Consider the following 26,439-nt stretch of genomic DNA (forward strand, 5'->3'; position numbering starts at 1 on the left):
CTTATTACAGCTATGGTGATGTACAGAATGTAATATACCAAGACGTACAATTCATAAAAACTTGTTAAACCATTAGGCAACCTTAATTGATTTAATTCCCCATCCAAAAGAGAAAGCTGTTGATAGTATCCCTAAGTACTGCATTAAGCTGGTAATTAAATGTATATTTTGCAGGTTTTTAATACTTGAAAGTTGTATCTTTTTTTGTTTGAAATAACATAGAACTGTGTTTTACAGTATTTCCACTGTCTTGTACAAAATATATAATGCTATGATCAGATTTCACACTGTTTTAATACGGGCAAGGCTAATACAACCCTTTTAGGCATATTCAAGGGGTAGTCTTTTTCAAGAAATTACCATTTCTATTTCAACCGATGGTTGTATCTACAAAAACCTCTGAAACCATTTTGAGACTTAGTTTAAGATTTAATGCTGATTCCGAGTGAGTGACAGGTAAAGAGTTTTTCATGTGGCCTAGCAAATTATGTTCTTAAGAAAAGTCTCTGTGACAACCTGGTTTTTGAACGCTAAGGCTGCAAAAGGCACAGAACGAAGAGCACGGTTTTGACAACTGGCCTTCTATCTTTGCCCTCTGCAATGACAGCGGCTTGATAAGAATGCATGAAAGAGAGCTTTCTTTCCTTAGATAAATTGCAGGTCTCCTGCCATCAACGAAAGTACTCAGAACGAGAATACATCTTCAAAGGTGGCAGCACTAAAATAGAACACCAGCCTAACTCCCCCAGTGTGAAAAATCACCTGCATTTCCATTCACTAGGAGTACTGTCGTGGCCAAATGAAAAATTTGATAATGCTGCTGTAGACCCATGTGAGTCCCATCATATTAGTGGAATTAGTCTGGATTTACACAGCTGTAATTGGCCCACAGAAAATACTTTCATGACAAAAAAGGGCTTCCTGTTTTTAACACCTTTATCAGCTCTGGCTTCTAATCTGCCAGAAATGCATACTAATTATTTTCATATATTACTGTATGTATGATTATGACTGGGTGAAAACCCATAAAAGATTAATTTTTCAACATTAAGAGGAGGAAAAGAATGAAGGAGAATGAGCAGAACTATGAAAAAATAAAATACCCTATCATTTGCAGAAAAGTTAACGACCTGAAATACCCTGTCTATCCTTTAGGCTATTTTTTCTACTTGAGAGCAAATGCTGTCTGTCAGTAAGGTACTAACCTTATTAGGTAGAAAGAAACCAGTTGAATAGTGACAATTTATCCTGTCTTCTAGCTTTGCTCTTAAAATATGAAAAATTCTTACTTTAAATGAATATTGTATCTTATAGGTAACATTTATGAAACCAAGATTCCAAGACAGGATTCAGTAACCTACAAGATGAAATGTGGAATGCTATACAGGAACCACAAAGAACTTATTCTTCAACTATATACATTTTTTTGAAAATATATATTGTCATTTTTTGCACTGTTTTTGCAAACAGTTCATTTCATTAGACAGGAGACATGTGGGTGTTCATTCCAGCTCCGATCAGTGCCTCCAGTTTAGGAGGAGAAATCCAGAGGGCTTGCTAGTTTCTCTGAGCTTCCCCTCTGCCCTCAATTCTCCACTCAAGCCTCCCACTGAGCACAACACAAGTCTCTTGGACAAACTTCATCAGAGGGACTCAGCTCAACAGTAACCACCGGGATAAGCCAAGCCTTCTACAACAGCCAGGATAAGCCAAAACCTTCTACAGGATTCACACCAGTACTCTGCCTCCAATTGAGTTAGGGAAACATATTCACCCTCCAACATTTAACCTACATTTTTTCCTCCCTCTTGCCTAATGTGAGCTTGCGGAAGGCCACGACTTACTCCCACTGGAGCGCATAATGCCCAAAGCATTTATAAAGTTGCTTAGCCCTTGCGGTAGGGGAAACACTGTGCCTGACGCAAAGCTCCCTAGAATTAATAGCGGGTCTTGCCAAGAAATGCCTGACTCATAAAAGCTACGATTGTTCCCAGTCCTTATGCAAGGCTCTTTCCTACTTTTCCTCCCATACAAATAGGCTGGATGCAATCTGGCATTTAGACTGCGTGAGCCCGCAGAACGCTGCGCAGGGAAGGCATGGCAAGGAGAGGTATTTTTGTATCTTCCTTAGTCCCTCTTCTCTCAGTGAGGTTTGCACCAACTGCTGCACCAGATAGTAGAAGCTTATCTTTATGAGTCAATTTTACCCTGATAAAATGAACTCCTTTTCCCGAGCTGAGGCCAATTCACTGAAACATGCTGTAAAACTCTTCAACCTCCTGTAGCAAGGAGGACATTAATTCTTAAGAGCTATACTCTTGACTGTGATTTATTAAATGCCAAGGCAGAATTATATATTGGACACTTTTCTAGATTTACTCAAATTTCATTTCTTTCTTAGTTTTAATTGTAACTAAACCAAAATCCCCTAGCAGTTTAAAATTTACTTTCCCTCTAGCTGCTGAAGCTTATTAAAGTAGGTATTTTGATTCTGAGTGATTAGACTCTGACTCAGATGAGAATTCATATGCTGCACAGTAAGTAATTCAAGGGGAAAAAAATGCCAACAGGTATCTTCGGATCTTTATTTATGAGCACTGAAAAATATGGGATATTATTAGATTCTAACAGGAAAAATCAGAAATGGCATTAGTCCCAATACAGACAAAAGTGATCTAAATGAATTTTGTCAGAGTGAACTCAGCTTTTAAATTTATTTGTCTTAACACATTAACACTTTAACAATGACAGCCTACAGGTCTATTTTTAGGTAGTTAATATGTTAAAATATGTGATGAAAGCAGAGAAAGAAGAAGTTACTGTAAAGGTTTTCTGTAAAGATATTCAAGCACTTCTCCGAACTCAGTGCTAGTGAAACACTCAAACAATGGTGCATATTGATACAACAAAAATAACCTGCATAAAAAAACTTTTTTTTTTTAAACTGTGCTAAGCAATGCACAATAATACCAAGACCAGTACATGCTGTGGGAGTTCAGCGCTTCTGAAAACTAGGCATATGCATTTATGTGCCTAAAAACACGTTGCACTGGCACAAAAGTAAATGTCCACAATTTGAATACATTGTTCTTCGTATCAGTAGCCAGCTGAAAGGAGATAGCTCCTCACTTTACCGGACCAGCAAGCGATCTCTGGAAGACCATAATCTCCCTAAATCTCCCTCTCTGATGGGGATTCAGTTAATTTCAGTCACCACTCTAACAGCAAGGCAAGAAGGATCTGTCAGAACCAAGACCACCCTAAAAAGGCAAGCTCAATGAGACTGAGTAGAACAGTTATTTTGCTTTTCACAAGCCCGTAATGTTGCATTTAATTGCTTTTCTACTATACTGTTTTATTATAAGTCTTTTTAGGATGAATAATTTGTAAAGTTCCACCTACTGAATTTCTCATAGTAGCTATCAAAAAAATTATTATCTATCAGAACATACTGGTAGGGTTCAGGTACATACTAAATACAGTCACTATTAGAAGGTACTATTAAATCAGAATAGGTATGTTATCAGGAATTCATGGAGTAGGAAATGCTTGCTTTAAAGAAAGATTTTAAAATTGAAGTATAATTGATACCAAAACAAAACTGGTTTTGATACCAAGGCTGTATTCAACATGACTTCATCTACAGAATCTTTAATAAAGTAATGAAAATAACCATGCATATCAGATCAGGACCTATGCATATCATAGCGAAACCTAGACTGATGGCCCATATTGCAAATTTATCCTCCAGAAACAGGTGTAGTCCTACCAAACATGCTAAGCCATATTTGATAGGAAAGTTTAATTTGAAAGAGGACATTCAATTTTCCAGGTATTTTGGAACAGCATTAAACCGAGAGTTAAGTAAAAGATTGTGCATCTATGTTTCATCCTTATCTTACTGTAGCAGAGAGATTTTTTTGGAACCTAACTACATACTTAATATCCTGAACTCTAAGTTGAGCATAGTGAGCAATTGTCAGCAGCGGAAGACAACCTATGCTTGCACCAGCACAAGAATTTCAGCCCTTCCGGAGCACTGTATTTACAGACCTGTACAAAACAAATTCCAGCTACACTAACACTACTCAGAGCAATAGGTTCCAGAAAAATCAGTTTCTCATCTTCTTAAGCCATACTTTCATCTCATATTAGTCACCACTGCTTCAAAGAAGAGCAGTCCAAACCTTTCTTCCCGATCCTTGCACAGCTCCCTTCCTAAAGCCACTAAAAGCATTTATTCAGCCACACAGTGAACCAGACAGATAAGCTATGTTGAAACTAACCTATCCGAAAAGGTTAGTCTTAAATTGGATCACTTTGGAAAAAAAAAGGAAGAATCAAATTGTTCAAACAAATGTTTCCATTTCGATATTTTTAGATGGAAATATTTTTGCATTTTGGTTTAAAAATGTCTTTTAGTTCTTCCCTGTTTTGCCACAGTATATTTAAACTGGATGTATTTTTTAAGATAAATACAAAAACTGAAATGGTTTCAGACTAATTGATGCATGTTTTTAAGACTTCCAGTATTATCAGAATGACACCAGAATTTCAAAATCATTCATTAAATGCAATCCTGACGTAGGCAGAGTTTTATTAAATTCATGTAAGTGCCAGTAATGGATGGGTCTAAAAATTCAAAGAGCCTCTTGGGAGGTGGTGGTGGGGGGAGTTGAATCTATTTATTACTAAGTGGCTCAAACACACAGTGGACATGATGCACCTGGACTTCTGATATGTGGTTTCTGTATCTAGCTGTAGGTAGCCACAAGCAATTTAGCTACCCTTCCAGGGCCACAGCTCCCCAACTGTGAAATAGTTCACTGCTACACTGGGGTGGGAATTAACTCATCAATTTACAAGATGCAAGGGGGGGGAGGGGACAGAGTCCGCTTAAATCATTTCAGACCAAAATTCAGCTTCTCATGCATTTACACAATTGCCATTATCATCATTCTGCTCATGTAGGGAAAGCAGAACATCAGAATCCACTGTGCAAATGACAGACATAAATTTTGCCAACAAAGACCTATAAAAACTAAATACACGGGTTAATTTATCTAGCTTCTTTAAAATATACTGCAGTATAAGATATGTTCACATGCACAGCCTTTATTGTCACTGTCCCTCACTGCCAATGGGAGCTAAGTACATATTTGAATAGAGAGATGTATCAGAATTGATATGATGTCCTTGTTTAGCTTCAAAAAAGAAAAGGGGAGAAAAATACTAAAAATGAAACATCTTTTTCAGGGCAACCAGGCACTACTTTTATGTAAACCATGTCAAATGATATATAAAGTGAAAACAACTTCAGGGCATCATGCATTTTTATTAGAAAGATGACAGATCAGCAATTCTGTTCTGTGGGATTTCTGGAGAAGCAACGTTTCACGCAGGCACAGATAACAGGACAAAGGAGACAAGAGATTCTTGGAAAAAGAAAAAAAAAACTCAACACGTTCACACTTTAATATCCTCTTTAGTTCCTGCAGTAAAAAGCATAAAGAATTCGGCCATTTCTGATATTCTGCCAGAAGTAGTTAGAGTAGAGTAAATCTTGCACAGTCACAGCATCTGAATGAACACCTTACTTTGTAAGAAATACCTTATCTATCACTTTCTGACAATGAAATTTAAACGACTAAATTTATAGACAATCTGCCTTGTATTTAGTGTCCACATTATGCATAAAGATGTGCTTCATTAATAAATTCCTAAATACAACCTTCCCAAACCAGGAAGCATCTCCACGCTGTCAAACAACTGAAATAACTGAGAAGTGTGAACACAGTCTGGTTTAGAAAAAATGAAGCACTGTCCAAACTGGGGCCAAAATGATTACCTGAACTGCATAAGTAAAGAATTATTTATGATAACTTGTGCTATACAAATACATTTGTACTTACAGAAATTCTTCCCTTCTAATGTCTCAATAAAAATTCTCCAAATGCAGGAACTACTTTAGGTATATTTAGGTCTATCCAACAATCATTTACACATATATTATTTAATGCAATATAATAGCTTAATACCACCTAAAGGTCAAATGTTGGAACAAGTCTACATAATGAACAAAAAGGATAATAGTTCTCAGCTGGTTTCACTGGAAGCTCTGTACCTGAACAAAAGCTAAGTCATGCCCTCAAGGTTTGGTTCAGGACTTTACTTTGTGAATACAAATTAACTCCTTAGAAGCTATGAAGAGTGTGCTCCGGATCAGGCCTATCTGCTTGGCTTGATTTGAAATGTGGTTATGTACCACCTCAATATTTGAATAGTGTCAACATACAAAGGGTAGTGCAACCAATCCAAGCAACAGGGAAAAATCTGATAAAGGCAGAAAAGCTGGCCTCCAGAAGAAAAATCTCACACATATAAACTTAACAGCTTTAAAAAAAAAAAAAAAAGTCATTGTTATAACCCAGATTGTACTGATGCACTGCCTTCCATGAGCTTATACTGATTTACTGAGAATCTGGCTCCAAGTTTTTAAATTAAAATCACCGAGAAGCGGACTTAACATGCACCACTGGCAACTACAGTATGCGCAGGAAACCCCCATCTATGTTCAGCTTGCTTTATGCAAGAGTAAAGCAAAGAATTTTCCTTCTCAAACATAAAACATAACTCTTCTTTCAGGTGTTTCTGGTCTGGTACCTAGCCAGAGCAGACAAAACAAAGCTGTACTACACATCAACATCAGTATCATAAAGGAACATAAAGAAAAAGACCTAGCTCCAAGCATCGCTAGAGAGTGCTGAAGTACTGATCGCATCCTGTGATCTTCCTTACATGCCATTCCAACTCTTACAGATTTAAACCTGTTTCTCACTTTGAAGATTGAACATATTCCCTTGAACCATTACTTGAAAAGCTATGTGTGTCAGGCTGAAAAATATAAACTCACCAGAATGAATACCTGAAGTGACAGAACAAGGCATACAAGCTGATATTCAGTCCATGACCTTCACTGTGTACCATAAGTTTATATAGAGGTTTTGCCATATAGGGACGGTTCCTGAGTGCACTAGTCAAAAAAATCAGGCTCACCATGCAAAAAGTCAATAGTTGAAGCAGTGTCGATAGGAAAAATATCATGGCCAAATACAAGATGTTTGGATAGCCCTCTTAAACAGATATCACAGACACATCACCACTGTCAAACGCTGGAGAGTCTGCACTGCAGTCCTGCCCAAAGGCTACACTTATTCCAATATACCAATGTTCAGCTAGCATCTTTCTCTAGTAAGAAACCACTAACTCACCTTTGACACGAGAAAGAAGTTTGGCTCTTAACGGTTAAGGCTTAAGGTTTTTCCTCTTCTGTATGAGGAGAGCTTACTACCACAAACTAGCCACTCACTGCACTGCATACTAATATTGTAAAACATTTCTCTAAATCAAAAAAATGCAAACAAGCAGATAGCATGAAATTTGGGTATGCACTATATAACCCACTTTCATTAGTTTCTCTAAGCATAACTTCTGTATCTTGATTCAATCTGAATTTGCAAGATCCTGTGATTACTTTCAAGTCAACGGCTTCCTAAGCTAAGGAACAAAGCTAGTAACAACTCCAGGCTGTGGGATTTAAGGCCGTCTTCTGTCTCTCCTTGTAGAAGTGACAATATTTCGCTTCAATGTTACAAAAAGCTTGTTTTCCATCAGTTAAGCCCTCAGGCTTTTCACTTTATTCAGCTTGGAAAATGGAAACAATAAACAGGTTTCACTTCCGGGTTTCTTGCTGCAATGTTTGGATTACAAAACAGTGCAAAGTTACTTTCAAATTCAATTTAGTTTAATTAAGTCATAAGAAATATTATTTCTGTAACTAATTTCAACTGCATCAAGTTTTCCAAAACTGTCATTTAAAACAAGACCAAACCAAAACATATGTTAAAACCTTAAACTAAAGGTTATACCTTAAGCAACCTGTAAATACGTTTGGTTCTGAGCTATTGGGTGAACTGTTCTGCTCCACTGAAAACGACTGGAGTTTGCCTTTCCTTCAACATGAAGAAATAGGCTAGGGAAGTGGGAAAACATTTTTCTGAGCAGTCTAGAAGCCTGTGACCCAGCTGGAAGCCTGATCCTGCGGCCAGACCCTGAAGCACGCACAGAGCAGGACTGATGGTTACAGGTACGCTGCCTGCATCGCAAGGTTCACTTGCAAAGATCAGATTTCAGAATATAGTACTTCAAAATGATGTACCCTGGGAAAGAAACACAACTGCCACACATATCAGATGAACTATTTGAAAAAATATATAGATATATATACACACACACACACACATATAGATATATAAATAAAACCAGGACATCTTTCCAAGTCTAGCAAAACTAAGTGATAAGAGAACGACTTAGTGTATACTGCAAATACCGTACCAAGTAAAAGCGAGGTAGATGCCAGGGAAACAAAGAAAGATGTGTTCCATTAATATGAGCTTTTAAGTATGTTTTCTTGTGAAAAGAGACAAACAAATGAAAAAATATAACTAAAAATGTATAAACGCACAACCCAATTTATAAACAAAATCTGGGATCGATTTAGAAATAATATCTAAATCAATATTCAATTAAAATAACAAATATTTTTATGTTATAAGCTAGACTATTTACTTTTTTTCCCGAGTAGTTTAATTTGGTCAATTGTAGACAGCCTTGCATCTGTCATAGAACTAAATATGGCTCTCATGCAAGAGAATTAGATGCTGATGTGATATTTGGCCTATTTGTTATTAAAATCATAATTTTCTCATTTTTTAAGATGAATTAGCTTCTTATTTCATAGTAGTTGTGTTGCCTTTGCTGTATTTCTGCTAAGTTCACATATGGCATAATTTCCACATACACAGGTAAATGAAAAAAACAGAACCAGTTAAGTGCCAGAGAGGAGAACTCAGAGGAATGAGCCTCTGACAACTAGGATCACCTTTCCGATCACCTCGCTCAACACTTCCTCCTCAGCTTACGTTTGGCTGAATGCAATGATTTATTGATCCTCCTTGCAAAGGGAAGGGGAGGGAAAAAAAGCTTGCCATCGTGTTGTATCAATGTACCTTACAGAAGCAGGAAATGAAGTGAGTCATTATTGGGAGGGAAAAAAAATGTACCTTTTGGAGCCTCCAATATAGGTGAAGGTAAAGGTGGAGTCTGAGTACCTGAAATCTGAAACACAAAGGATTGCGTGACTAAAACTTATCCCCCGCGCTCCGTTCCAGCGGCGGGAGCCGGGGTCTCGCAGCCCAGGGTGCAGCCGCCGGGAAGCGGGGGCTAGCACGAAGCAGAGGAAATGCAGCAACTCTTCCCCCCCCTCCAGCCCCTTGCAACAAGTGCCCCGGTGCTATGGCAACGGCAGGAATTTCCATCGTCAGTAACGGCAACAGGCAGCAACAAGCCGCGCTGCCGCTACGGCGAAGCCAGCGCCGACCCGAATCGCCGCCGGGCGGGCGCGAAGCGGCGCTGGCTCCGCACGGAGCGGGGCCGCCCGCGCGTGAGCACCGCCCGCGGCCCTCCGCGCACCCGCGCGGTCTGTGCGCGGCCGCCGCCGCGCTCCCGCACCCGGTTCCCCCCCCCTCCCGCCCCGTTCCCCGCCGGCGTCTCGCCCCATCTGCCCTCGCATGCCCTCGGGAGGAGGGCGGGGGGGAGGGCAGAGAAGGGGGCCGGTGCCCCGCACACGCCCGGGCCCTGAAGCGCCCCCCCCCCGCCGCCCCCGCAGCGGCCCCCCGGAGCAGCGCGGTGCCCCGGCCAGGCATGCCGCGGCGCGCAAAGGGCCGCGGAAGCGGGGGCGCCGCGCCGGGCTCCCGCCCGGCAGATAAACTCACCTGCAAACAGACAGTCCTTCTCCGCCTTGCACTTTTGGATCACGACGTCGATATCCTTCTGAATCCTCTCTTGCCTTGAACACATCCCCATGAAATAAATCCCAGGGGAAAAAAAAAGCAGCCTTTATTTGCGCCCCACCCCGCCCCCCGCTCTGCCAGTTTTGGCAGTCCAGAAGATGGACCCTTCGGCCGGCGAGCAGAAGTCTCCCCCAGCCCCGAGGCGATCCGCTCGGCCGGGTGGAGGACGGCGGAGGAAGGCGGCGGGAGCCGATGTTGCATGCCCAGATGTGCCCGCCCAGATGTGCCGCCGCTGCCGGCGGATGGCAGCTTCCTCCTTCCCTGACAATAGATCCAGCGGAGGGTGGCGGCGGCGACACGGGAACCCCCCACCCCGAGCCCTCGGGGCTCTTCAGGGTTGGTTGGGTTTGGGATTTTTTTTTTTTTTTTTTTTTTTTTTTTTTTTTTGAGGGGAGAAAAAAAGAAGGGGTGGGGGGGAAGGGGCCAAGCCAACCCGACAGCTCACATCCCTGCCCCCTCCGCCGGCGGCGGCGGCGGCGAGAGCCCGGCGGCGGCGGCGCCCGCACCGGGTCCCTGGCGGCGCGGGGCGGCGCGGCGGGGCCGGGCCGGCGCTGCTGCAGCGACGCCGAGCCGCAGACCCTCCCCTCGCCGCCGGCCCGGCACGTAGGGCCCCGCGGGCTCCCCCGGCGGAGGCGGCGCGGGGGCAGCCCGGGAGGCGGCGGGCGCGATGGCCACGGCCGCCACCGGCTCCTTCCCCCGCAGCGCCGGGCACCGGCTGCCGCCCGCTCCGCTCCGCTCCGCTCCCGGGCGGCGGCGGCGAGATGCAGACGGCGATGACGCCGGGCGCGGGGCGGCTCCGAGGCCGGCGGCAGGAAGCGGGCAGCGGCGGAGAGCCGCGCTCCGCGGGCGGGGGCGCCGGGCCGGCCTGCCCGAGCCGCGCAGCCGCCCCGCGCCCGGCCGCCGCGGCCCCTCCGCCTGCCCGCGCTCGCTGCGCGGCACCTGCGCGGGGGCCCCGGCGCCCCAGGCCCTTCCTGGAGGGGGGGAGAGCTGGAAAACCGCCCTTACCGGGTTTCCATCCCCCCGCCGGCCTCCGCTCCGCTCCTACCCGCGGGGAGGTGCGCACGGCAAAACAGCGAAGAGCGAAATAACGCGTTTGTAACCCATCTCTGCCCACCGTGGGCTTTAATCACGCTCTGCTCCCATCGGTCTTTGGCAAACCTGCCGCTGAAACCCGGGGGTTTCAGGGAAGGGACTCACGCCGTGAGCACGGTGCCCAACGGTGAGCACTAACCCAGGCTAGAGGCTATGGGCACTAAGGCAGTGCAAGGAGCAACTGCAGTATAATCAAATGGAATGGTTAAGTCTGCAAAAACACCTATTTTCCATAACCTAAAGTGCTAAGTAATTAATTTTTAAAGAAATGGGTGTGAATACAGTGGAAACATATATTCATAAAATTCAGTTTTTAAGTATTCATCCAGGTCTAAACAACTCCCATGGATTATTCATTATTGAGCCAAATCATTTCAGTGCTTTTTCATTAAGCAAGTCTGTGTTAATCATGTATTGCTGACTTCAAGCACAGAGACAAACACGATCATTATTTGTTCTCCAAGGGAAATATTTTAAAACATAATGACAAAAAGACTCCATATATACTCCTAACTTGACAAGATTTCTTGTCTCAAGGAGAGACCATAAGGGAAATTAGAAAAAAAAAAGGGGGGGGGGGGTAAAGAGAACAAAAATCCATCATGTAGCATAATTCTCTCCTTTAAATAATTTACCTTGGAAGAGAGGTTTCCAGACAACTTTTCAGTGCTATTCAGTAAATTCTCTTCTCCTGACATCCAAGGTAAAATACAGGACTTATCATCACACTCCCCAATAGAGTATAATTCAGTAAGACTTTATCATCCTGGCAAGCTAAACCAGTTTAGCCAAAGAACAAGGCTTCTCCAGAGTTTCCTGCACATTTTCCCCTGTTTCAGCTTTTTTCCCCGTCACCTGCCTGCCAGGTGTGCCCATTCAGGCTTTGATGGGAGGCTGGTGCACAGGCAGCCACGCTTGCTGCCTTGCCCATAATCGTAATTAGAAGCTATAATCAGACCTTGATTTATTCTTGTGAGTTTTCCATCCTCAACCTTGTAGAGAAAGGTCTCTATTACACCTCCCACATGGATCAGGACAGGAGGACACAGGCCTGCCTTTCTGCAAGATATTTATGCTGACAACTGTGCTCACAGCTTATTCTGATCACACGGTTGTTCTCACTGTCATATCAATTAACCCAAGTCTTGACTGCCTTTTTACACCTCAAACTATTTTCACAGATTTGAGAACCAGTGATTTAAAAAGTCATCCACAAAAAAACACTACTATCATCAGGAAAACTAATATGGTTGTATCTAGTTTCACAACATGATTGAATAGAATGAAAAGTCTGGAAACAATATTTAGTTAAATATTTATTATTATTTATTGTAATTATCCCTTTAATTTCTAGATTCTTAGGCAATTTGGCCCTCTACTTATCTGATGACTCTAGTACTGTTACAGCAGGAATGGTTGATTTAATTGAGGAACAGCTAGGTTACTGAAATGATTCTATTGCTACAAATGTTGCAAATGGAACGTATTGTAAAATCATGATGAGACTTCAGTTAGACATAACCCTGAAATACATAAAGCTACTGACATCTAAGCATCCTTGATTTTATTCAAAGACCACTAATATGGTGTACCTATCATGATTTAAGAGTGTAGTATGAATAAGGTATCTTAAATGATTTTTGTTAGCATTGGTACATTGATAAAAACCCTTCATTTTTTTTTAAAAAGAATGCCAGTTTAAATGATACTGATAACATAATTTAAAATACTGGTGTGATACATAAAAGCTATAAATAGTTTAGTGTGAAGAATATTGAGGCAATGACTAGATTAAAATACAAAATGATGCCTTAAACTGCCACCTGTCCTGTCCACCATAAGTTTTTAAAAGTGATTTTAAGCCTTTTCTTCTGTCCTAGTGGAGATAAGCTTTTAGGTAACATATTTTAACATTACATGTTTTATTTGCTTTTTTAGAATGGCTGTGGCAGAAGGAAAAAGACAAAAACATTGAGCTGATATGCAAGAGGACCAAAGCTTATTTTTTAATTCATTGTTGAACTTTCAGAAGTGACCATGTTTTTCTCCTTTTTATAAAATATTATATCAGATAGCAGCAAGAGTCACCTCAAACAAACAAACAAAAAAAAAAGGATGTACAGGTGCTGCACACAGATGTGTGGGGTTGTTATGACAATAACCTCTAACTTTCCATCAAAGACCAAGTATTCATCCTTCTAGATGTCAGCGAGGCTATCCTGATGGCTGCTGGCATGATAAATGCTTTCAGCAATGTCCAATAAATCACGCAATCACAGTTCAAAATGACACCACAATTTATTGCAACTCTTAACATTAAACTTTGTAATGACCGTTTTAACTTGTTCTTGTTTTTCCTCCTTCATCCTATCCTATCTCATCATTCAGCCTCTTCCCGTTACTCTTTTCTCCTATTCCTTTTGCCTTTCTTCATTAACTCTTATACCATTAACATCTTAATTTTTTCTAACAAATTTCATTAGTCTCTCTTTTCTACCTTATGCATTCCCCTCCCCCACCTCACTTTTACCACTTCATAGGCAGCAGAAGGAAGAGGGCTAAAAGGGATCTTTCTCTACAGAAACCAGAGTTTTATAACATAGGCAAACAGAAGTATTTTTAAACTTTTTTTATCCATTAAACATTTTTTATCCATTGCCTTTTTGGTGTCAGTCACCTAAGCAAATCCCAAAGGGGAACCTATGCCTGCTCCCTGCCAGCTCCTTAAATGAGTTGCTTCTTGCCAGCATGGCCATTATTTCCATGAATCTTGGACACTTCTGCCTGCACAGCAGCAGTATTCAGTAAGGCAAATAACGGGGCCTCTGTCCAGATTAGTCTGGAGCCTGGTAGTCAGAATATTTCTCTGGGAAATGGGAGTTGTGAATTTATCCTCATAGGATGGCACTAAGTTGACACTTACTGTCTCTACAAACGTCTCTTACTAGAAGCACGCCCAGAGCGCAAACAGTGATTGAGCTGTTCAGCCCTGAAGGTACATCGTCCTGCCCGAGCAGAAGAAAGGGTTTCCAAATCAGATCTGAAATTCCAGAGAGGCCTATCTCACGGGGTGCAGGTAAGCACCTAAACCCGGGTGAGAGGCAGAAGGCCAGATCTAATCTTCAGCTGGCCACCTTCTGTGCTTCCTATCTGGCATTATGGCTATTCTAAAGCCTGTTCTCAAGAGCTTTACTTTTTTCATTCGCTGAACAGAGAACAAGCGTGGAATAACCACGCTTACAGCCTGGAGAAAGCTTGTGAGCACTGTCAATTTACAGTTGGTCCCAACCTTCGACATTTAGTGAATGGCTCAAGCATATGCACAGCAACACATATCATTTGCCACAGCTGCAACTTACCACCCAGCAAATTTCTCAATTGCTGAGCAAATGCAAAGTTAAAAGAAGCCTTAGAACAAAACTAATATGTTGCCTATATACAGATTGCAATTTCTTAATCGCAGTCATGCCAGAAAGTACTCAAACTTACCTTACTCAAAATACTCAATATTGTCCATTTTCTGCAACAGTAAATATGATTCACCATGTCACCATCTGTTATCAGGTACTGATGCTTGCCTGCTAAAACAACCTCAATTGCAGCCAACCTGTGCCTGCTCTTAACTAAGAATTTGTAACCCAAAATTACAAGGAACCGCCAAGTACTCTCAGTTCAGCTGAAACTGATAGGGTTGCAAGCACCCAGCACCTTGCAGGATCAGCCCTTAGAAACTGAAGACAGTAGTCCAGCAATGTTCATTTACACTGCGAGCTGTGGGGCAGTGTTTCGATCTCTGAGCTAACTCTAATGAGACGCTGAGAAAGAGGGAAAATTAGCACAAGCAGAGTTTCATGCTGCTGCAACTACACTGCTTCCTGTACCCAAGAAAACTCATTTAGCGTCTGCTCGGCTATTGCTGCACAACCAACTGTGTTTAACCCCACAGATGTAATTAGATTGGGATGTCTGCATTTGTTCCCTTCAGAAGATTGGGACCAGGGGTTAATGCAATGTTCACTGAGGCTTCTTAAACCAAAGTCTTCTTTAACATTAAAGAAATAAACATAAGAGAAAGTGACATTTATGATAATTAGTGAGTGTGTGCATCTGTTTCATCTAACTCCTACCAAAAGCACCCCAAGCTTGCATACAACAGCGTAACTTTCAGACTCCCTATGGGTGCTGCCTTCAGCCATGTGCCCACAGTCTGCTGTCCCGTGCCCCTATGCTTAAGGGTTTTGTTTTTCTAGCTGTTTATAGGCCAGCTTTTATGGCTGCTTCTCTTCTAGTAAAACAGTTGTGCAACCGGGTAGGATCCAAAGGAGGTATTGTTTTGTTTTGTTTTAAACAGTATCGCAAGCATTGTATTTAACATGAAACTCATACAAGCGAGTACATTGTGTGGGGTTTAGCTTATTTCTTTAGCTGCCAGGAAATCCAGCCAAACCTATGTGTACAGTATTCATCCCACTGACCATATCATTTGGTAGCTATCCAGATAATTTGTTTCCAAGCTATGTTCACAATTACTACAAGTTAACCTGTTCCCCAGTATCCCCATTATCTTAATGCTAAAGAACTTTTTGAGCCAACAGTATCCACAATGCAGAATTCACTATGGAAAACTAAGTAATGCCCTAGTCTAAACTAGTAAAAAATTCCTGTCTTTGCTATACCTAAAAGAGGCTGGAATAAATACAAAATCCTTAGGTAAAAATACTGTGGTGCCATAAATTGAAACAGCAAACATATCTGGAGAAACAAGTCCACTCCCTTTTAGTTAATCTGAGGCACTTTGTACAGTTTATCTTGAGTACAAAATCATGTTTATCAAATTTCATTCTTTTCTTTTAAAACCATCTTCTAACTTCACAAGACTTTTCAGCAGATCAACAGCTTCAGACATCTGGTACTGAGACTGCTGGCTGTCTATGACAAGAAACAAGTGAAATGAAAAAAGTGCCAGTGAAAGAAAACCTGAACCCCCTCAGAGAGATATACAGCAAATACAAAAAAACTCTGCAATATTTTCAAGAAAAAGATTGCTCAGAAATTAATCTACACTATTGGTGGGGGGACATGTTGGGGGAAAATGATAGAGGCGTTAGTGAAAAGAAAATCAAGAAATAACTTGGAGAAAAGAAGTAATGGTTTTACTAGGAAGAGAAGAAATAGTTAAGTATATCAGTTTTTTTGAAAGACATCATGTCAACATTCTGGCTTATTAAAAAAATAATTTCTAAGAATGTTAACATCTAATATTGAAGATCAAGTCTTCATTGCAGAAATTGTCAATTCAGTTATATTTTGCTTCTGCAAATCACATCTAAGCTTTCAATATGAGTAGTCCCACTGATGCAAGCAAGACACATTATGAATTAAAATGAAGCAATTAATTAGTTTTTAAACATAGGTCTTAATTTTGGCACATCCATACTCACTCAGATTTTTAAAACCCACCTATCTGTATGCAGCATAAACAAATAGTGCCATTTTCTGCAATGCTAGTGAAGCTCTGCCTATAGTTTCTAATAGTATTATTTAGGAAAATATTATGAGCAAGCTTCTTTAAGAACAACATATTCTGGACAAGGATACCCCAAAAATTCACTGCCATTATTGAAAAAAGATGCATAAATGTCATTGTGAGAAAGGAGGTTGGTATATCTCTATTGATTAAGCAATGCCCAGAAAGAGTAAGGGTTTGAGCTTTCACAGTGCCATGTTCCTTCTGCAATACACAGAACATGCCACAAGACCAAGTTTATATCCAAAAGGAATAAAGGGAAAAAGATAAGATTCCCTCCCGAGCAATTCCCCTACCTTAGCCAAGAGGGGCAACATATTTACTTCAAAACCACAAAATTAATGAGGAAAAAAAATACTATTAAAGGTTTCTGGATTCAGTGTGTTTTTCAGAACATCTATGTGACCTTTTTCTCCTTCCTCTTCCTCAATTCTGCTTGCATTTTTGTCTGAAATGAGATCTGGGCTGCCAGCAGCGAAGTAACCCATTTTACAAATCCTGTTGGAGCCCCATCTGTTTTGGTTGAACTTTGTGTTTATTATTGTCCCATCTAACATTCATAAACACAAATTCAATTTATAATAAAATGTAGGTGAGCTGTCTTGTGACTGATAAGGTTGTTTTACAATGTTTACAGCATGTTCACACTGTAGCTTGTATAGTATAAAATGAATTTCTTCTAACATTCACAACATAAAATACATACTTGTGTAAACAGACTAACTCAATGATACAGCTATCATTGCCGCATGGGAGCGGGATAGAAAAACAACCATAATTAAAACCAGGTCATTATCACTGATTTCTAGATTTAAATATCAATTATTATATATATATATATATATATTTAATAGTGTTTTATATTTTATGCTTTTCTTTTTTTCTCCCAAAATGGCAAAAACCATGAGGCTATCACATAAATCTTTGGAAGTATTTCAAGGTTGAAAACCTGGAAGTAAAATCATCAGATGATAATGCTTCCACAAACTTTTCCTTACGTGTCTGCAGTTCCCCTAAATCAATTATCAGTATGTCCATCATTGTAGTTAAACTATTTGAGTTTTATAGAGATGCTCTATATTATAGTTAAGGTTTTGGTGTGCAGAACAGTGATAAAATGTTACATAAGAAGATTTATCTTAGTTGTTGTGTCTTGGTGATATTTTTAATGCAGCTACAGACAGTTCTGTACTATAAACCCTGGGTTTTTTATTAAATTAATTTTCCATCTTCCTACATAATTATCTAAATTCTCTAAACTGCACAGATATAGCTCTTGGCACAATATTTCATGCTGACAAGTGAATGCTAAAAGAGAAATGCAGCTGGATAGACTCCTAAAATACTCAGTACTGATTTATGCATTTCAGTAAACTCAGTTACAAGACAAGAGCTGGGTAAATAGTAGGAAAAATTATTCATGGACACATTTACAAATCCCTTTCAATTTGGCTATTATGCCATCCCTTATACTTGCTTGTTTTCAAATATATTCAGCAAGGCTGTGTTATTGCATGATGTCAATATGCAGCCACGATAAGTCTTGTACCAATATTAGCATTCATGTTTCAGCCAGAAAATTCTTTTGTTCTGTTTACATAGTCAGGAAATAGACACAATATCATGTAGCATAATTCAATCACACGTCATGGATAATGTATTATAACTAGTTAAAGATATGATTTAGAGTGAACAGTTTTCAAGCAGTACATTACTTGATAGCTGTTCACACAGAAGTATTTAAATAATGATGCCACAATTCATACTTCCCTAAAAATGGAAGGGGAAAAGTCGCCAGCATTCTGAAGGCCAAGACTTTTGCTGCTGAATCAAAGGAAAAAAACTCATATTCAGTTTGTATCAAATTAAATTTATTTAGGTTATCTCTTTTTGTCATTGGAACAAGAGATAAAGGAGTTCTGGTCCTTTTAACACAAAATTGTTCTTTTCAGCCTGAAACAAAATGTTTCATTTTGGGACACTCATTTGAGGAAAAACAAGGAGTCATAAAACTAGACTGTGAAGAAACATCCTTTTATTCAGTAGCTTAGAGGCTTGAAGAGATACCATATCATTTTGTCTCACAGCTGTGCATTTTCATATTTATTTGAGTGTTTTAAAGAAGGTGAAAAACCTTCGGCAAGAAGTTCCTGCTCCAGAAAATCCTCCCAGCTTTTAGTTTGGCTACTTGGTAGAAGTCAAGTTTGGTTTTGTTCCTGCCTTGAGTGAAGCAGCGCTTGTATCTGAAGGGCACATGAAGGGAGAAGGAATGAATCCTCAGCTCCGTTGTCTGAACAGTCATTTAAGAGGATCCCAGTCCCTTCCCCGCTGCACTTTTGGCTTAGAGAAAGAGCTTTACAAGAACGGAGCAAGAGCACTCATCTGAGTGCATAGTATTTATGGCACTCTGTTTAGAAGCAGAGGACTGAACCTCCTGAAGAGGAAAGAACTGAGTTCAGCTTTCTGATATTTGGAGTGACTGTAAGAGCCACACTATTCAATGCAGCAGATTATTTTCAGCTGGGAAAAAAGCATCTACACAATCAATCAGAATAAGTAACTCAAGATCTCCCTTAAAAAGCCTTTTTTATGACTTGATAAAAACATTAAATATTTATCTAGCAGTCTGATAATCTGCTAAGAAAGAAGCAGCCCCAAGTAAGAAGAGGCACATCCAGGAAAATGAGCTATAACTTGAGCACCTCTGGAGTCTGGAAATCCTTGGTTCTCAGAACAATACTCAATGGACGTAATCATTAATATTCTCTAAAGCACAATTTCTCACCTGGTGGTCCAGGGTCAAAATATGGTCTAAGAAAATGGCTATAAAATGGAAAATTTTTAAGTGTATAGAAATGCAAGGAGACAAACTGAAAGAGGGATAAAGAAAGAGTCAGAAGCAAAGATAAAAAAGTCAGACTAAACTTTCAATATGCATTTATATGTGGATGAAAAGAAAAGCCTTTGTAACGTACTGCACAAGGTAGTTCTGCATATACCCCCCCCCCCGAGAATAAAGACAAAGTTTCACAGATTAAAATCCAAGTTCCACAATCCACTTCCCTTCCACCTTTGGCTGTGTGTTTTAAGGCTGTTCCTTAGGCCAGCATGGGTGCTTGTGCAAACCCACAGTGAGCTGGTTCGGGGCATGGAGCCAAAAAACAGGTCTACAAAACATGCAATTTTGAGCCAGATTAGCTCCTCAAGTGGCTTATTACAGAGTCATACCTTAAGCAACATGCCGGTTTAAGGGAGGGGACAGGATCACAGCAGATCCCAGTGAATGGTTGCAGCTATTCTGAGAAATTCCCACAGTCTTATCTTCGTCTTATCTAACTCATATTGATTAGAGTCAAGCAGTCTACTTACCCAAGCAAGGCAAGAACATAAATCTTACCCTCTAAAACATAAACCTCCTTACATATAAAATATGTCATTTAACATCAGGGTTCCTAAAAAATGCCAGTTGAACTGTACTGCAGATAACACCTGATGTGAGAAATAAACAATTCATCACCAAGTGGAGGAGTTTAAGAAAACAGAAGGCCAAATAACATGAAGCAGTTATCTCATTTACTTCTTCACCACAGTGGCGATGAAGGATAGCTCAGGTCTAGACAGTGGGAGTTAGCCAAGTGGGTAAGGACACAAATCACCGAGGAAACAATGCTCACGATGATGGTGTGAAGGACTCTGAAAACCATTTTGCAGATAGTCTGGGAACAGATTGGCAGATCCTTGTTTATGAGGGCACAGTGCCCCAAGTAAAGCAGTTGCCTTCTCACTGCCTGGAATAACAAACGTCACTTCTGCCTAAAGAGACTGCAATGTTCTTGATGAGGCTGGTTTCCAGACTGCGAGATCCATAAAAGCAATCCTTATTAAGAACATCCTTCAGTTCTAACCTCCCACCCAGAGGGGAGCTGTGATACTATCCAATAAATTATTTTAAATAACACTTGTGAGGAAAATAATTCAGAAAAATCCTGCAAAAAGAATGACATAGTTACTCTCCATGCAAGCGTCTGATCACCAGTTCAGAAACTCATTTCCTTTAGTGGCGTATGGCCCATTAAATTCTTTCACATTTTAAAATTATGTATTGTCTTATGGCTATGTTACCTTTTAAGCAAGTAATGTAGCATTTCTAATTTTTCTGGAAGAAATGAGTATGGAAATCTGTATCTTTGTATTCATTCTTTGTCTCATGGTATATTTAGCTTAAAGCACTCTAGCTGATAGTTCAGGATAGCCTTCAAAAATATTTTGTACTGGTATATGGAAATCAAACTTCTTCCAGTAGCTCCAAAGGATAAAGCCTGTTATGTGACCTTCTGCAGCTTTCTTTAAAGATTTTGTGTGTTTGCTGCCTGATGTACACCTAAAAATAACTGGGAGCTTCATAACTTTATTCTACAAAATATAGAAAGGATTTTAAGTTACAGCCTTTGCTATCGGATTGTCTCTGACATCACAGCAAATAACACGCTGAGGGAGAGAGGAACTGTGTAAGGTGTGTACCACTGCCCTCTAACTGCACGCAATGAGAACTATTCAGTTAGACATCTAAGGCCCTGTACTTGTGAACTAAAAATTGCTTTTTGCCTATACAGATTATTTGCGCTTTAAGACTGTCCAGCAAACTGAGCTGTGCAATTTTATTCTCTTTGGGGTCTTCTGGGAGATAAGTGGGGTTGAGAAGTTGGGGAGATTTTTTTTTCTAAATACAAAATAACAGGTGAACAAGAAAGGAAATGTGCTAGATACAAAAGTCAAGTGGACAACATAAGTGGATATTCTGGTTTTAATTAAAAAGTTTTCTCCCATCACACTTTTTTTTTCATTCTAAGCTACTCTGCTTTTATAGTAGAAGCTCAATACTAGATTATTTTTTCCAAAAATATGCCCTTTGTCTTCCTATCAGTATTATGATCATGCTACAGGTGAAAGAGCACATGGCAAAAGTTACTGTGACACTGAAGGAAGCCGGGGGACAGCTAACTGTACAGGATGAGGCTCCCATCACGTGGCCCCCACTGCTCCCTCAATAACTGGAAGTAAGCTGTCTGCCCTACTAAACGAGTGGACATGCTCTGAAACCCATTTCCCCATTCCACCCAGCTGCAAGCATCATGAGGGAACCAGAGCTTCCTCCTCCGCTGTGGGCTGGAGGTGTCCCCAGACTGCCTGCTGTGCCTGTCCGTGACTGCCTTCAGTTTCTTAAACTTTTTACTGTTCCTCTTCCTGTTATCTGCCAGCATGTGAGTTGTGCAAGCAGTTGCATAGAAGATAAACTACAGTGCACAAAAAGATTTCCATCAGAAATTAGAAAATAAACAGCAATGACAGATTTTCTTTAAAAGACATGAAGATAAATCTGAAATATGAAATAAAACAAAGGCATGGACATTCTGATTGCACGGTTTCCAGGCTGGTAGAAAATCCACTGTAGGAAGAGTTGCATAAAGAAGCTACAGATATCCTCTGGGACTACAGTCGAACTCAATCCTTTGAGGCTGAGGAAGGAAAGTCTCCTATAGACCCCACAGAGGTCTCCGTGGAGCACCACAGTGATTCTGACTCTCACTTCTAAGTGTCATTGCTAAACATCAGTAGTATAGTTTAACCTTATGCCTTATTTGCTAGTGCTTCATTGGTAAAGTACTAATATCTTATCTTTCTGAAAATAATATGGTTAAATATCACAATGCAGGTAAAAAAAACCCACCTATGACAACTTTTTTATTTCAAATATAGGTCCAAATGCATGTTCTATGCATCTTCTGTTCTAAGGTAATACTAGTTTACATTCTCATATCTAGGAGGAATTTCCTCTTTCTGAATTAGGTCATTACTACACAGTGCTATTTTCTGGTCTGAAGAAGAGAAAAATCTCTCCTGGGTTTCTGAAGAAATACGACTGCTGGTTGTTTAAGTATAACCAAGTAGGAGGGGTTTGTGTTAAACTATCGTCTTGTGGTTAATAAACAGCCATCCATATATTCAGGCTCTGTTGTACTGAATTGCAATAATTGTTCTGCTCAATAATGCTGTAGGGCAGCCTAAAATTAGATATAAGCACTGTATTTAATTTTGAAGTACATGCAAAATTTATTACTAGCAACTGTTTCTCTATCTTGTATAAGGCTGACAAGAGTACATTGAATACAGTGTAGCAACACAATCTTAAAGAATGAATAAAAAATGAACAAGTTTTAAATATATATCATTGGAAAGAATTATAAACCTAGAATACATTAACAGAAAAAAAATGGAAAAGAGGAAGGAATGCAGGGGATATGCTAGTTTGGAGGGTAGTAAAAGCATACAAAATAACAAATAAACAAGGAACAGTTTGCTTGTTTATTGTTTTACATTAAAGGGATCAATTTTTGCCTCTACATTTATATTAATCTTCTCTGATCTCTGTTCCAGAAATTGGAATCTCAGATCTAATACCATTCTGTTCATCTCTAAAAATATGGCTGATTTTGGCAAATAATTAGTTTATTGAAGCTATTTACGCTGTCACAACAGCACATCCGTTATTCCTTCTCCAAAATCATCTTTGAGCGAACAGTTTTCTCTGGTGAAACAGAACAGTCTTGAAGCTATACTAGAGATTATTAAAGAAAAAAATCTCAAATTACCCTTTGACCTAAAAAGATATTTATATTTTTTGCCACAGTAAAGTTTATTTCACCTTTGGTCGTGAAGAAATCTACCCCCAAATGACCATGATATATTGGCCAAAACTGACATATGAGTGTTATTGAGAGTTTCCAGTATCTGGGGAAGGGGTGGAGGGGAACGAGAGAAGGGCATTCAGTTCAGCTTCTCTCAGTATCTTGATATTTATTTTAGTACTTGGAAATGCTTATAGTCTGTGAGCTACCTGAGAATTTTAAACATGGTCACAGGAAAAGGCTAGGAACAACTTTTAAAGTATAAACCAGCAAAAGTCACCAGACACTAGAAAATTCATTGATCTCTGCAAGTTTTCCCAGTTTGGAATAATTCAATCATCTGTATGCTGTTTTACTGATACCTTCTTAGATGTTGTGAAAATCCTTCTTTCTGGCTGATTTTCTGCATAGTATAGGAAATACGATACGTTATGGGATGTTGTGTCCAAACTTCATTATATTATCTGGAACTGAAATGCCACCTTGCTTTGGTTTATAATATTTCCACCTCCACACTTTCTTCTGCCCTTTACTGAAGTGTACCACAAAATAAAACACATTTTTTCTTTTTTTTAATTTTTTTTTTTGAAATTTTGTAAACACTGCAACTGGAAGAGACTATTTAGAAAATTATTGCCTAAAGAGGCACAAACTGATGACAAATTGTATGCATAAAAATATTGGCAAAATGCTGACTATTGTACAACATAGGCAATTTCTACTAAGACTTAAAAGTGGTGAGCGAGCAAATTGCACATACAGGTGTATTTTTTCTCCAAGAACTGCTAAAACAATAAAATTACAGATAATATTACTTTACTTCAGGCAATTACATGCCAGTAGTACAAATTCATTGCCCTACTTCAGAGAACAAAATCGTAAGTAAAGAAATAAGAAATACCATGTTTTGCTTTGCTATTTTTCCTTTAGATAAAATGAAATACTAAAATCCTAGACTGATATCAAATCTAGACATTCCTGAAAGAGAATGAAAGAGAGCATTTAAAGACAAAGCTGTATTTACTATGGTTCTGAAAAGATTCCTGATGACAATAACTGGAGGGTTTGCTTGTCTTCAGGCAGTGATTTTTTTTTTTTAATAGAAGAATAGAAGGCATTCCTTAGAGACTACATAACCCTTAGGAGGTATGCAATATAGCAATCAAATGACAATTCATATGAACCTGGGATAAATGCAAGGAAGAGAGAGGTCCTTAATGTAGGCATCAGAGAGAAATTAGCTACTTGGCCTGAAACACCATTTAGCTGGCACCTTACCTTGGAAGCACCCAGATGCCATGGGGTGGCACAGGCTATGCCTTGCCGGGTGCAAGGACACTCTCGTAAGCAAAAGGAGCCATTGCTCAAGGATCCCCCCGCGAGGCTTCCCATCACCCAGAAGGATATCCTAACCAGTATTCACCACCTTACTGGTGAAGCTGTCCCACTGGAGCAAAGAATTTCTATTCATTAACTGAATTTCTGGAGCTGGCAGTAACATAAAAGGGATTTAACTTTACAAAGACCTTTTCCTGGTCTTCACTCCAAGGTCTGTTATTAATTAAACTGTAATTAGATGAAACTCATATGTACTGTTTGGAGCAGGGTCTAACATACAAATAACACTATTGTCTGCTGACGTGGTGGTTTTCTGCTTTGGTGGTCTCTCTCTGGCCTAATTTGGTGTCCTGTACACAACACAGGCACAGCTGCAACGACAGAAATACCCGTCGGCCCCGGCTGCCATCTAGTCAAAACAAGAGAAAAAACCGTATCTGGCGACTTCAGAAAACGACCGCCGCTCGCTGCCCGGGCACCGTGAGGGCCAGCTGCTCCCGAGGAGGGCCACGCCGGGAGCCGAGGATGCCCGCGTGGCCGTGCCCACACCGACCGCGGCCCGGTGCCACAGCCTCTCAGTGCTTCCTGGCTCCCACAAGGGCCCCGGACGTGGCAAAATGATGAAGTGGGTCCAGGGACCCTCCAGGGAGTCCTGCCAGGAGCAGCAGGAGACCGAGCTGGAAACGAGCTGTACTGGGGGTCTGCAGTCCCTCCTGGAGGCAGGGCTGGAGACCGGACACCCACAGCGTAACTCAGGCTGACGGCCCCAGGGAGGGCTGAAATGAGGCCCCAGGGTGGGCAGGGACAGTGAGGGCTGCGGGTGCCTGCAGGGGCAGACATGCACACTTTGGAAACACCAGGCAGGAACATGATGGACTCATGTGGGGAGGGAAGAGAAGAAAAAGGAACCTCCTCTATCATTTTATATGTTGTTTGTCTTCTGGTTTTTGACCTGTGAAGAAAAGATCATTTTCAAATTTGTATTCACAAGCTCTGGAGTTACTAATAGTGACATTAACACCTTGGAGGTGAGGCTCAGCACCTTCTCCTTCTGCCAGAGCTCTTCTGCTTCCTATGACAGGACTGAATCGTGTTTTCAGAACACGAAGGACATTACTTGAGGACTAGTGGATAAGACTTTCACTGAGAAAAGACAATTTGAAATTTGAAATGAAACAAAAATTGGATTCCCACACTGTTTCAGAAAGAGTTACTGAATAAAGTCATAAATAGGATTTAGAAGAGTTCTAGTCAGTCCCTAGTGAGTGCTCTAACCACAAGGCTAAAGATTCATGCTCCCTTTCAGTCTGTGTCTTTGGGATAATTAATCTTTAATTTTGCCATGACAAATATAAGAGCTATGGCAGACGGGGTGGGGAGGACAGCCACCGCATCCTTGTCTGGGGTTACAGGCTCTCCCAGGCCATGCGAGATGGTGAGCAAGTGGAAGAGCAAATGTCTACTTAGTTCTTTTCTCACAAGGGTTTTTTCTCCTGCTCCGGATGTTGTGAAGATGTTATTTCATGACTTATCCTACAGCAACCTATTTAGGTCATGGTCAGTCCTGGAGACTCATAGGTCCCTACCTCTGTTCTGGCTATTGATGAAGTACAGGCAATCTAGTTGGGATGGTGGAGTCAAAAACTCTTTGCTTGAGATGATCTTGTAATATCTGATTACGTTTTTTTTTTTTTTTTTTTTTTTTAATCCTATACTAGAGAGACAAAGGCAGATTTGCCTTACCTCTTCATTAAGGAAATCAGTATATTCTGAAGTGACTGTAACAAGCATAGCTACCAACACACCAATTAGGTAGGAAAAATGAAAGTATTGTCTTCGTTCTTGGACCTGGGACAGAAGGGAGTCTGTTAAAAGGACAAAGTGC

General features: G+C 40.5%; 1 protein-coding gene across 2 annotated transcripts in view; it reads right to left on the reverse strand.

Moving 5' to 3' along the window:
• PARP8 (poly(ADP-ribose) polymerase family member 8) overlaps positions 1–26,439 on the reverse strand; it is a 133,354-nt gene that overhangs the window by 98,452 nt on the left and 8,463 nt on the right. The window contains exons 1-2 of one of the 2 annotated variants that reach the window (XM_062599099.1): positions 9,834–9,992; positions 9,123–9,177 (exon numbers count right to left, since the gene is read on the reverse strand). The exons of the other annotated variant lie outside the window; for it this stretch is intronic. Coding sequence (XP_062455083.1) covers positions 9,123–9,177; positions 9,834–9,924 — 146 coding nt within the window. The 5' untranslated portion in view covers positions 9,925–9,992. Of the gene's footprint in view, positions 1–9,122; positions 9,178–9,833; positions 9,993–26,439 lie in introns of those variants that run through there. 2 annotated transcript variants of the gene reach the window in all.

Source organism: Rhea pennata, chromosome Z, assembly GCF_028389875.1.
Source record: "Rhea pennata isolate bPtePen1 chromosome Z, bPtePen1.pri, whole genome shotgun sequence".
Taxonomy (NCBI): domain Eukaryota; kingdom Metazoa; phylum Chordata; class Aves; order Rheiformes; family Rheidae; genus Rhea; species Rhea pennata.